Source organism: Stegostoma tigrinum, chromosome 14 (assembly GCF_030684315.1).
Source record: "Stegostoma tigrinum isolate sSteTig4 chromosome 14, sSteTig4.hap1, whole genome shotgun sequence".
Classification (NCBI taxonomy): Eukaryota; Metazoa; Chordata; class Chondrichthyes; order Orectolobiformes; family Stegostomatidae; genus Stegostoma; species Stegostoma tigrinum.
Window position 1 is genome coordinate 66,351,428 of NC_081367.1, and position 14,026 is coordinate 66,365,453.

A 14,026-nucleotide genomic window follows, 5' to 3' on the forward strand; every position below is an offset into this window, starting at 1 on the left:
AAGAACACTGGGGTTGCTGCCTGTGCTATTCCTAGCTCCGACACGGAATGTTGCAATAGCATAGGGTCCTATCCTTATCCTAAATTGCAGTGGACTCAGGTACGGCTGGGAGACAGATCGTATTAGTGGATCGAGAGCTCAAGAGAAAAAATTTGGATAAGATTTCAAGTAAGAACTGGGAGTAGACAACACAGCTCCTTGAGCCTGTTCCACTATTTAACACGATCAATGCTAATCCCATCTCTACTTCAACTCCACTTTCTTGCCTGCACTCCATCACCCTTCAATCTATTACTTAAAAAAAACCTGTGTCTATCTCCTTAAAATTTACTCACTGTCCTAGCATGCATCACACTCTGGGATAGTGAATTCCACAGACTCATGGCCTTTTGAGGGAAGTAATTTTTCCTCATCTTATGTTTCATCGGTTACCCTTTATCCTAAAACTACAACCTCTCATTCTAGCTTGCCCCAAGTGAGGAAGCATCCTCTCCAAGTCTATCCAGTCAATCCTCGCTTTGCACCTTGAGTTCATTTACAAGCTGCTGTCTCAGCAAGGGGTCTTGACACCCAGATATTTTAGAAAAAGAACTAATTTATAAAGAATACAAGTCAAGTTCCTCATAATTCACCCCTAGAAGAGCAATATTATGTCCTAAGATGGTGCCGAGTTCATTGGGAGAAGGACAGGCTACGGACTAAAATATGGTTACCAGTGTCAGTTTCACTAGCTTCAATACCTCCTTCAGCCTGGATATGACATGAACTTTGAGTGTATCAAAGCAGCCCAAGTGGGCCAATTTACCTTCGTCATCCAAGCCAAATGCCAGGAGTGAAAAAGAACATTACGAGATTTTATAAAAACTCTTACACCACATTGGAACACTGGTGATGAAAATGTACCATCCCTGATGGGCACAGTTGTTGCTTTGATGACCTCTTGCTAATAAATGGTATCTCAATAGATTCATAAAGTCTGAACTAACAAGCAGTGCAGGGTGTCAAAAGATCATGCTAATGGGAGAAGAGAAAATGCTGTTGTTACTTTCAGATAAAGGAGCATTAAGTAATACAACAGATGTTATTATACAGTAACGTACCTTTATTATTTAAGAACAAAAGTTTAAAATTTTAAAATCATTCCTTTGCCCAAAACAAAAAGTGAATATTAACAGATAGTGAGTCGAATGCAAAACATTTAGTTTTTTGGCTTCTTTAGTTCTTCTGTTAAGATACACATTATTCAGAGGAAATTTCACTCAGGGCAGTGACAACACATGAAGATCCTCCAATGTAGCACATTTATACATTTAATATTTCCTTCGAGCCGTTACTGAGTGAGTAAAGCATGGCTACCAACCCCACTGCTAACTACTGAGCCACCATATCACCTAATTCACAAAGAAAATCCTGTAACCTCCAGGAATACAGACTGAATGCTGACAATTAACACAAACATGGTGGATAGCAGGTCCTCCTTCTGTGCCATAATTAGCTCTACATTTGTAAGATTCTAATTGTCTGAGGTGGGGGAAGGAGGTGGTAGAATGGGCAGAGACATGGTGGATGGGCAGTACATGAATGCATTCTGTGGAGTGTCAGCACAAGACAGGATGGGCATAATGGCCTCCTCTGCCCTATAATACCCTGATAATCGAGAAAGCAAACAAACAAACAATCCATGTTAAATAAAACTGGGACGTTGTTTAAAAGGCAAAGGGTTGAACATCATGGGCACTGAGAAATGAAACATAATACAAGTGGAAAATAAAAACAAATTTGAGTCATCAAGCAAAATCCATCTACCATCACTAAAGATATTCCAGCTGTCTGATTAATTCAAACTGCCTAGAGAAATCCCTTACCTTTGCTGGGTTGATGACAATATTCCTGGCTGAACCATGCTCATCTCCAGAGAAAGCAGGCTGATTATTAAAACCCTGCTTTACATTCACTGCAGTCAACTCGTCCTACAAAATAAGAGACAATGGATTAGTTCAACTGAGTCGAATTTGTGAAATGCTGCGTTGATGATTGCAGAAAAGAGCCATTCCATCTACAAACTGCATTCATTAAAGTCAAGACACATCCAACTGAAAAACGTAGTAGTCAAGGGTATGGAGACCATCCGTTTGTACAGGCAAATTTATTTCTGAACATTAGCTTGCAGTCTTGGTAGTTGCTCTGAAAGATATGCTGCTGAGTTCGTATCTTTCTGCTTTGTTGTGGAATGGCATCTTGTTTACTCATTATGCAAGCAGACTTATTCCCAAATTTTAAAAAAACACACACACACACATACATGCATACTTAATATAGCACACACTAACGGTTGGATTTTCTGGCATCCCTACCGTTTTTGGCAGGCAGTGGTTGGCTAGGGAATGAGCAGTAATGCACAGTTATTAAGCACTGAAAGAATGGGCCACAATTCACCCTCCGCTCCCAAAAAAAATCACCTTCAACTCCACCATGTTATCATAGCATTCACAAAGCTGCATGTCTTTTCTTCTTCAAGTTAAAGGCCCTCGATTTTGGGCAACTGGCCCTTCTGGTTTTTTATCTTTTGGGATATGCCGATTATATACAAAGCTCCAAATTGACTCGGCTTTAGCAACACCAGCAGTGGCTTTCAAGAATTGTACCATCAGCATAAACTATCACTGTACCTTTCGCAAAAGATCATGTCATTTTGACAATTTTACATACATACCGCATCTCTAATGAGAAGTCACTGTAAACTCAACCACAGTTCGCAATCCAACTAACTGTGGGAAAGTCTTACGCCAAATCTGTAACAGGGCAGATGATAATTTAGTTGAGCCTCAGAACAGGTGAGACTTACTTCCTGCTTTTGAGGTAGCTCTTTGACATACATGCACAAAAGTCATCAAATGGAAGACATTCCCTAGGGTTCATAATCCAAAACCTCATGTTCTTTTTTGGTCTAAAGAGATGTGAACTTCACTGGAGAAGCAGTTTTCAAACACAATATTTCAAATGATTCCAAGACACAACAGATCACACCACCTTCTGTACTCGTCTGAGCGATTCATAGTCATATACAACAACCGTTCCCTCTCATTTACTTTTGCACTGATGGTAAGGTTGCTACAGGGCCAGGCAACACATTATGTTCCCTTGAAGTATGTTCCATTGTCAATGCCACATTTGCAGTCCACCCTGCAGGCCTGCCTCCACGTTGCCCGATAAAAGAATTTAAGAAGTCCAGTGTCAGAAGCACCAGAGTTCACTGCCGAGTAAAGGCAATTAGAAATTCGACCGCTTCTGACCATCCAACCACCCAAATCAAACCTTTTGTTATTATAAAATGGTCTAATCCTGGTTTGAAGAACATCACAGATGCCCTGCAAAAGTCAGAAACACTGAACAATTTGCACTGCTTTCCCTCACATCACACAAATGGGAGAAGAAAAACCAAAAGTTACACAATCCCATGAAGTATGTACACTATTTAGACATGACAGGCTCAAACCCTTTAAAATTCTAACAAAAATTAGGATGGGTCGCCAGCTCCATTTATTTATGATACAGAATGACGTAAATATTAGTTCCTTCACTGCAAAGACTTAGGATTGCCCCCATTAAAACAAAAGAGGGAAACAGAATACCCACCATATTTATGACCAAGTTTCCATGTTCCACTCCTCCAGGTCAGCAAAGTCTGAATTCAAAAAGGCAGGTAACAGTACCTAATCTATTGTACCAGACCACATATAGATTAGATTAGATTCCTTACAGCGTGGAAACAGGCCATTCAGCCCAGCAAGTCCACACCGCCCCTTGGAGCATCCCACCCAGACCCATTCCCCTCTTACCCACACACCCCTGAACACTATGGGCAATTTAGCTTGGCCGATCCACTGAGACTGCACATCTTTGGACTGTGGGAGGAAACCAGAGCACCCTGAGGAAACCCACACAGACAGACAGTCACCCGAGGCTGGAAATCGAACTCTGGTCCCTGGCGCTGTGAGGCTGCAGTGCTAACCACTGAGCCACCATGCCACCCCTAAATATAGCTCAAGAGCAGGAACAAGCCAACAAGGCTGTTTTGGTTAACATATAAAAAGAACTAAGTGATTACAGAAAGCAAACACTTAAATGAATCAAAGATCACTAACTAAATATTTAAAGTGTTTAAACATATCTGACTACCTTTCTTTGATACACAACAAACACAGAAGCCACTCTGCAGCGTTTTCTGTGAAGTACTTTGGCTAAGTAACGGTTATATTCAGGGGAAAAAAAAAGTCAATTCTTAGACTGGACAGAATGTTTGGGGTCTGCAGCTTCTAAGAGACCAAACATGTTCCATTTGTTGAGGGTTACAAGCTGGAATGGAACAAAAATAGACACTGCTGGAAGAGTTCAACAGGTCTGACAGCATCTGTGGAGAGAAATCTAAAAAAGTTAGCTCATCAGGTCGAGTGACCCTTCCACAAACCTTATAAACTGAGATGGACATTGGCCTGCTACAACTGGAATATCTGGAAAGTTTAGCTACTTGAAAAATCAAGTGTTGCACATGCAGTATTGCAGAGATGTTGTTCTTTGAAACAGTAAGAGGAAGAATACAAGACTAAGTAGCATTGAGAGTCTGAGTTAAAGACTCTACCAGATAAAAGCCCTTTGAGCTGTGCAGTGTTACAAGCAGTAAATGCCAAGAGATGCGAAATATCTAGAAAATCTGGAAAAAATCCATAGCCAGCAAGCGAAAACATCTTTCTTCTTGTCAAGAAGAAAAACAGAAAAACCAAAAAAGCTTTAAAAGAAAGAATTCTTAAGAGAGCAAATGTAATCCCACATGATCCACCAAGTAATCAAGTACTCCATTTCCGGGGGTGTCATTGGGAATTTTATACATTAAATGATGGCTTGGGAACAGTGGGGCACAATTATCAGCGCACTCTTCCCAATTAAATTGTAACAAGCCAAAGCAATGTTCCACACAAGCTGTCAGCATTAGAGACTCTTGTACCAGATACGTCTGGTTAAATTCTCTTTTTCTGGAGATAGTGCTGTAGATTCAGCCTTCTCCTTTAACCGCCACTCACTTGCAATGAAGAAGACTTCCAGCGGGTTTTCAGTTCAAGCTTGTGGATCAGGGATTCAGGGAGAGAGCACACATGCTAAAGAGAAACAAAAAGGCTATTCTCCCTCTGGCAAATTGTCCCTGTGTTCAAGACTGTTTTTTTTTTAAAAACTGGACATACACAAACTTGGTAGCAGTCCCTCTCAAAGTGTTGCAGACTATGCATCTCCAACAAAGCAGGCTTCCGTAAAGTGGCTACAGCAGCAAAGCGTTATTTGCAAATAATTTAAAAATGAACGCAATGCAGTGGCAATGCCCCTATCCCTGGAACGGGAGGCCTGGGCTCACCTCTCACTTGCTCCAGAGATACCTAATAGCATCTCTGAACAGGGGGATTAGAAAAATGGATTCAAATTTGTGATCGCACATCTCTGTCACAATAAACAGTTTACCATATAGAATCAGACTGATGGACCCAACTGGTCTCTGCTATTCATTCATTCATTGACCTCTTTACCAATACCCCCTTCCTGTCTTCCCTCTTGCATGTGCCTTTTTAATTTTGCTTTAACTATATCAAATTTTATTTGCCCCAGAACAAATCGCACATTCTCCGAGAAAAAGAAATTCCTCCTGAACTCCTTACTAGACTTAAATGCGACTACATTTTTCTAAATTAATTCATGGGATTTGGGCCTCACTGGCTAGGCCAACATTTTATCGACTATCTCTAATTGCCCCGGAAGAGTCACCCACATTGCCTAGGGTCTGGAGTCACATGTAGGCCAGCCCAGGCAAGAACAACAGTTTCCTTCCCTAAAAAGGACATTGAGCCAGATAGATTATTCTGGCAGTCGAGAGCTGTTTCAGGGCCATTAGAATCTTAATACCTACTTTGTGACATTGACTTTCTTCACTGGAGAGTAGGAGACTGAGGTTTCTCAATTCATGAGAGGTATAAATAAGGTGAATACCAGGTATCTTTTCCCTAGGGTCAGGGATTTAAAGACTCAGCATTGTATTTTTAAAAAGGCAAGAGGAGAAAGAATTTAAAACAAAAAAAAGAGAGACACACAAAGAGTGGTTTATTGTGGAATGAACTTCCAGATGAAGTGATGGATGCAGGTACAGTTATAGCGTTTAAGAGAATTTTGGATAAGTACAAGAATAGGAAATGTTTGGAGGTAATACAGGCCAAGCACAGACAGGTGGGACTAGATTAGTTTGGGATTATGGTCGGCACAGGCCGAAGGGTCTGTTTCTGTGCTGTATGTCTTTGCTTCCAAAAAAAAAAATTCTTCGCTAGTAAAGAACTTTCAGTCATACTGTTAGGCGCAATCTAAATGCTCCCCTTTCTTCTCTAATTTGGCACAGCGTCTGCTTGCAATCTCAGCTCATTACAAAATGCCTACTAGCCACTAAATTCAGTCACTGTTGTTTTGTAGGCAGTTACAATAAATAAAACTCACATGTCAAGGTCGTCAAACAACAATGCAGCAATTAGAGATAATGGGAACTGCAGATGCTGGAGAATCCAAGATGATACAATGTGACACTGGATGAACACAGCAGGCCAAGCAGCATCTTAAGAGCACAAAAGCTGACGTTTCGGGCCTAGACCCATCAGAGAGGGGGATGGGGTGAGGGTTCTGGAATAAATAGGGAGAGAGGGGGAGGTGAACCAAAGATGGAGAGGAAAGAGGATAGGTGGAGAGAGTATAGGTGGGGAGGTAGGGAGGGGATAGGTCAGTCCAGGGAAGACGGACAGGTCAAGGAGGTGGGATGAGGTTAGTAGGTGGATGGGGGTGCGGCTTGGGGTGGGAGGAAGGGATGGGTGAGAGGAAGAACAGGTTAGGGAGGCAGAGACAGGTTGGACTGGTTTTGGGATGCAGTGGGTGGAGGGGAAGAGCTGGGCTGGTTTAGGGATGCGGTGGGGGAAGGGGAGATTTTGAAACTGGTGAAGTCCACATTGATACCATTAGGCTGCAGGGTTCCCAGGCGGAATATGAGTTGCTGTTCCTGCAACCTTCGGGTGGCATCATTGTGGCACTGCAGGAAACCAAGCGGAGGCTTGGGGACCGCTTTGCGGAACACCTCCGCTCAGTTCGCAACAAACAACTGCACCTCCCAGTCGCAAACCATTTCCACTCCCCCTCCCATTCTTTAGATGGCATGTCCATCATGGGCCTCCTGCAGTGCCACAATGATGCCACCCAAAGGTTGCAGGAACAGCAACTCATATTCCGCCTGGGAACCCTGCAGCCATATGGTATCAATGTGGACTTCACCAGTTTCAAAATCTCCCCTTCCCCCACCGCATCCTTAAACCAGCCCAGCTCTTCCCCTCCACCCACTGCATCCCAAAACCAGTCCAACCTGTCTCTGCCTCCCTAACCTGTTCTTCCTCTCACCCATCCCTTCCTCCCACCCCAAGCCGCACCCCCATCCACCTACTAACCTCATCCCACCTCCTTGAACTGTCAGTCTTCCCTGGACTGACCTATCCCCTCCCTACCTCCCCACCTATCCTCTTTATCTTCGGTCCGCCTCCCCCTCTCTCCCTATTTATTCCAGAACCTTCACCCCATCCCCCTCTCTGATGAAGGGTCTAGGCCCGAAACGTCAGCTTTTGTGCTCCTGAGATGCTGCTTGGCCTGCTGTGTTCATCCAGCCTCACACTGTATCAACAATGCAGCAATTGATCAGTTAATCTCATTTCCTCTTAACCAGAGGAGATTAGCTAGGGCATTAGAACTTTTCTGCTCATCCTGCCTTAAGCAACTTCCAAAAAGAAAAATGACACCCGTATTAAAAAGTGCTGTCATTCTCGTAGACTAACCCAAATCATTCCACAGTCAAGTGAACTACATTTTTATATGTGGTCACGCTTATGTTAGGAAACACTGCAGCTGATTAGGATGATAAAATGTGAGGCTGGATGAACACAGCAGGCCTTATAGCTGATTAGGCTGGTACGCTTCACTTTAACATCTTGTTGAAAAAAGGTGCAATTTCCGATGATGCAGTATTCCACAAGGATCAAGCAGCACAAAGAGAAAGCAAACCCAACTAGCACCTGCAGACGAGAGTAAAGACTGTGGGAATCTGACAGCGCAGTTCTGCGACATTAGTGCACGTTTGACATCCCATGAGGTGTTGTTCAGGAAAAAGCAGATGAACAGGGTCAAAGCTAATGAAACAATGCACAATACATAAATCGGCTGATTGAGAAGCTTTTTATTTAAAAAAAAATAATCCCACAGCAGATAAAGTTTGTTGAATAAAATGCTCATTTAAATTGCCTTAGGTTCATTTTAGTCTATTTAAGTGCAGTTAAACCAATGTTAAAAGACAGTCAAATTTAAGCAAATTCACATCAATTCTTTGAACAAATTAACGAGGTTAAAGAAAAAAATTTAATCCTAAACAAAATGTATGCAGTGTGAAGAGAAAGGGAAGAATTTTCTTTGCTAAAAATACAAGTTACTGGGCATGTGCACGAGTGGAGTACCTAATGGCTTGGCCAACTGCACTGCCACATGCTATGCTGTGGGCTGCAAACGAGATAGAGAGTCTCCTCCAGCATCAGCCAATTTCTCAAGGAGCAAGGGTGCTGATGCCCACAACATTCCCAAGATAAAAAGTTAGATTTTCAGTTTCCAATGCCGCTCCAGCCATTCCCAGAAAAGGTGATGAGTGTCTGCTTGAGCCGACAGGAAGACAAGACTGAGCTTGGTCAAAATGGTGTTGCCACACCAAAGGCCCCTCAACATTGACAACATGGGAATATGAACAAATGGGCAGAGACCTAAAAGGTCAACTCTCTGACCAAGTGATAACAAGGTGTAGAGTTGGATGAACACAGCAGTCCAAGCAGCATCAAAGGTGCAGGAAAGCTGACTTTTCAGGCATAGACCTTTCTTCATTTTCTGAAGGAGGATCTAGGCCCAAAACATCAGCCTTCCTGTTCCTCTGATGCTGCTTGGCCTGCTGTGTTCATCTAGCACTACACCTTATTATCTCAGATTCTCCATCATTGGCAGTTCCTACTACCCCTCTGACCAAGCTTGGGGTCAAATTTTTCCCACTATCTTTTCTCATGGCTCACTGCAGATTTTGGCCTGAAAGCACTTTGAAATGCTTTTCCTACATTAAAATGCGCTATGTAAACACAATTTGTTGTGGCAAGTATCAGAATGCCAACATCCACTGACCCATAAATCGAGCAGAAACCCCTTAAACTCAAGTGAACCAGGCAATGCTGAAAAGAATTAAAACCGATTCCTTTGAGATTAAAATAATTCCACAATGTGAACATTTCATAAGCCAGCATGTATTAATGTGTTCTTCAAATTCCAAATGATACTTGAAATAAAAAGATAGGTTAAACAAATTTGAACGAAGTCTTAAAGAAGTCTGCTACAAAAGTATTTTCATCCCCCCCCCACCCCCGCCACATTTCAAATGTTCCATGGGAAAATAAAATCTTTTCTGAAGCACCAAGATTTGTTTGTCAAGATCTTGTCTCCCTGATAATGGTTCTCACATTCTATAAAAGCTTCTCAGAAGACAAAAGAGTCAAAGATTAGGAAGAACCCAACGTTACAGGAAATATGCAGTAAGCGTTTGGATTCACAAGTGAGTATCTACCACTCCAGGCTCTGGTCAGTCAGAGATATCTAGTAAGCAGATACATTTTCCACAATTGCATTCTCCTCTTATTTTGTGGACAGTGACACACAATTCTGCACTACCCACTCTTCTCCATGACTAATAAGAAAAAAACACCAGAGAAAGAACTTTTATTTACAAAATAACTCTCCACAAGCATCCTTTCCCTCCACCACCAATGCTCAGAAGCAGCACTATGTACCATCTACAAGATCCAGTGCACAAATTCACAAAGACTCCTTTACACAGCACCTTCCAAAACACACAGACACTACCAACTGGAAGGGCAATGGCAGAGGAAGAAACGCAGAAATACAATGCAAGTTTCCCACCAAGCCCCTCACCATCTTGACTTGGGTCATTGTCAATGGGTCAGAAGTTTCAAACTAAAGGCATCGGTGAGTCTATGCACCTCATGTGGGCTGCAGTGGTTCAAGAAGGCAGCTCCTTACCAACTTCTCAACAGGATGGACAATTAAAAAAATGCTGGCTACAACTGCAACCACCACATCCCATGAATAGTTTTTTTTAAAAAAAAAATTTGAACTCCCTAACAAAGCAGGCCACAGCCCAATTAACAACATAATCCCTGATGTTATAGCAATTTACATACACGTTTCCACATTAGGGTCACAGACCCATACTGTATGAAAGCAGACACTTTAATCCAACGCATCCATACTGCCAGAGATCCCAAATTACTCCAGTCCCATTTGTGAGCATTTGGTCCATTTTGCTCTAAGCTCCTCCTATTCAAATAACTAGCCAGATTCTTAAATGTTGGAATTGTACCAGCTTCCACCACTTCCTCCGGCACCTCATTCCAACTCACACCTTCTGGGTGAAAAGCTGGCCCCTTTTCAATCTTTCCCCTCTCGCCTTAAACCCATGCCGTCTAGCTTTGGGATCCCCTACCCTTGGGGAAAAGCCCTGGCTGTTCACCCTAATCATGTCCCTTGTGATTTTATAAACCTCTATAAAAAGGTCACCCCCTCAGCCTCAGACACTCTAAGAAAGGTAGCCTCGGCCTATTCAGCTTCTCCCAATAGCTCAAGCCCTGCGACCCTGGTAGCACCCTTGTTTGTTTGATCGTCTGGAGATTTGTCACCTTTTGTTTAGGTAGCAAGAACAACACTAAAATCCCTCACATCTATGCAACCGGAAAAGCTCAGCCTTTGTAACTAAGCAGGCAGCTGGAGCATTGACCAACTGCAAATCCAAGAAATCCAGCTCTCCACTCAAGGTCCCCAGCGTATATAGATACCAGTCTTTAATCAGTTCAGTATCCAGAAACAATAGAAGGAAGGTGCTGCCTACTGCAAAGGCTATAGGCCCTAACAACACTCTGGCAACAGTATTGAAGGTTCACGCTCCCACCTCTTCCATGCAGCACCAGTGCAGTTACAACACTGGGGTGTACCTGACAACATGGAAAATTGCAGAGTTAGGTCCCACACAGAAAAAGCAGGACAAATCCAAACTGGCTAATTGTAACACTATCTATTCTTGATCATCAGTAATGGGCAGCATCTTTGACAATGCTGTCAAACAACACTTGCAAAAGGAATAACCTCTCACCGATACTCAGATTGGGTTCCACCACAGCCACTCAGCAAGTGACCCCATGACGACCTTGGTACAAACATGAATAAAAAGAGCCCAATTTCAGAGGTGAGGGAAGTATGTCTGCCCTTGACATCAAGGCAACATTCAACCTAATACAGCGTCAAGGCCCCTGGTCAATCTGGGAATTCAGGTAAACACTCCAATGGTTGGCATCAAACCTGGCACAAAAGGAAGATGGTTACAGTCGTAGTCAGTCGTTTCAATTCCAGGACCGCTGCAGGAGTTCCTCAGGGTTGTGTCATAGGCCCAACTATCTTTGGCTGCCTCAAATGACCTTCTCTCCTATATGAAAAAAGGTCAGAAAGTGGGAATGTTCACTGATGATTTCACAATGTTCAGCAGCATTGATGATTCCATGGGCTTTGAAGAGGTCTATGTCCATATGCAGCAACACCCAGACAGCATCCAGGTTGGACAGCTTCTTCGGGGAGGCAGCAGCCTGATGGTATTATTACTGGACTGTTAATCCAGAGATTGAGATAACATTCTGGTGACCTGGGTTCAAACCTCGCCACTGCAGGATTCAAAAAAAATATCTGGAATTAAGAATCTCATGATGACCATGAATCCATTGTCAATTCTCAGGAAAAACCCATCTGGTTCACTAATGTCCTTTCGGGAAGGAAATTGCCATCCTTACCTGGTCTGGCCTACATGAGAGTCCAGACCCACAGCAATGTGGTTGACTCTGAACTGTCCTCTGGGCAATTAGGGAGGAGCAATAAATGCTGGCTCAGCCAGTGATGCCCTCATCCCATGAATGAATTTTTAGAAAGGGGCATAGGCTGATAAGAAGAAAGTAGTATTCACACAATGCAAGTGCTGACAAGCACCAATTGTTGTCTTTTGGACATTTAATGGAATTCCCATCACTGAATTTTCCACTATGAACAATTACGGCATTGCTGCTATCCAGAAACTGAAATGGACCACCCATAGAAATAGAGCCCACATCAGGTCAGCACCTATAAATCTTGCAGCAAGGACCTGCCTCATGTCACGCAAATGCAAATCTACAAGGCACAAGATCAAGAGAGTGTGGTGGAATATTCCCCACTTGCCTGGATGGGTGCAGTTCCAGCACTCAAAAAGGAGCCATCCAGGACAAAGGAGCCTGCTTGATTCACATCCCCATCCAGAACCTTCAACCTTCACCACCATCTCCCAAGACACACTGCAGTAATTCACCAACGCTCCTTTAAGAACAATTCTCAACCAGCAGCCTCTGGGAAGCCCACAGCTAGAAGCTCCTTTCCAAGCCGCACACTACCCAGACTTGGGACAATGTTGCCATTCCTTCACTCTGACTGGGTCAGACCCTCTAAATACCTTCCCAACAGTACTGTGTGCAGGCCTACACCCGCAGACTACAGTGGTTCAAGAATAAAGCTTATCACAACCTTCCCCAGGGCTATTACAGATGGGCAATAAATGCAGCACTTGCCTGTGACCCCCACTCCCCATGAATAATTAAAATGATTGATCTATCATCAGAAGACTTCAGAAATGGTGACAAGATACAAACTGTGAAGGAGCCGCATGACTGAAGGGTTTCCGTGGACACAAGATAACAAATATACACTTACAAATAAGCAAACAAACATATTTAAAATTAACACTGGAGGATTTCTCTTAATGGAATTAAAACTTCTACCTATTTAGGTCACTATGATCTAAACTTTTTGTTTCAATCATATCTGAAAACTGCACATGGGTCTGGCCACTGTAGAGATCAGACAGCATCTGTTCTGACCGGAAGGAATGGAACCTTTTGTTTGGAGGTGGTGATGGCCTAGTGGTATTACTAACAGATTATCAGTCCAGAGACAAAAACAGAAATTACTGAAGCATCAGAACCCAGGTCATTCAACCAGAAACATTAACTCAGATTTCGCTTCACAGATGCTGCCAGATCAGCTAAGCTTCTCCAATGACTTTGGTTTTTGCTTCTGATTTACAGCATCTGCAGTTCTTTTTATTAATCCAGAGACCCAGGCCATCTTCTGAGGACGTTGGTTCAAATCCCACTGTGGCAGATGGCATAGGATGGAAGTCTGAATTCATCTAATGACAACTATGGAACTACTGTTGGCTGTCAGAAAACCCATTTGGCCCACTAAATCTACCATCCTTACCTTGTCTGGCTTACATGTGACTCCAGACCCTTGGCAATATGGTTGACTCTCAAATTCTCTCTGGCAATTAGGGATGTGCAATAAGTGCTGGCCTAGCCCTCATCCCACAAGTGATTAAAAAGATTTATTAGAATAACATTCGGTCTAAGAAGGATTATGTCATGAGGACTGGTTGCACAGAAGTCTTGGATTCCTTTGCATATGGAAAATTGAGCAGTTGATATGTTAAGAATAAAGAATTTAATAGGAAGGAAAATATAGCGAAACTACAATGAAAGAGACAGAACAATGGGGCATGCCCTTAAAATTTGAAAATCTGAAAACCTTAAACATTCTCACACAAAAGACAGGAGAAAACTCATTGCCCTCCCAAACAACTGCTGAAGATAGAAGGTCAATTAGAAGTTACAAAATGGAGATTATATGATTGCTAATGTCTTTTCCACAGCATCGGGGAGTTTAAAACTACGGAACTTATTAAAGTTGAGAGGAGAAAGACTTTATAAGGGACCCGAGGATGAACTTTTCCATGCAGAAG

At 42.8% G+C, this 14,026-nt stretch overlaps 1 protein-coding gene across 4 annotated transcripts in view; it reads right to left on the bottom strand.

Moving 5' to 3' along the window:
• The window catches only part of LOC125457561 (mediator of RNA polymerase II transcription subunit 12-like protein), a 568,603-nt gene that overhangs the window by 532,374 nt on the left and 22,203 nt on the right, over window positions 1-14,026 (bottom strand). For all 4 annotated transcript variants that reach the window (XM_048541933.2, XM_048541934.2, XM_048541932.2 and 1 more), the window contains exon 3: window positions 1,866-1,970. In XM_048541933.2, the coding sequence (XP_048397890.2) occupies window positions 1,866-1,970 (105 nt within the window). The remainder of the gene's footprint in view (window positions 1-1,865; window positions 1,971-14,026) is intronic.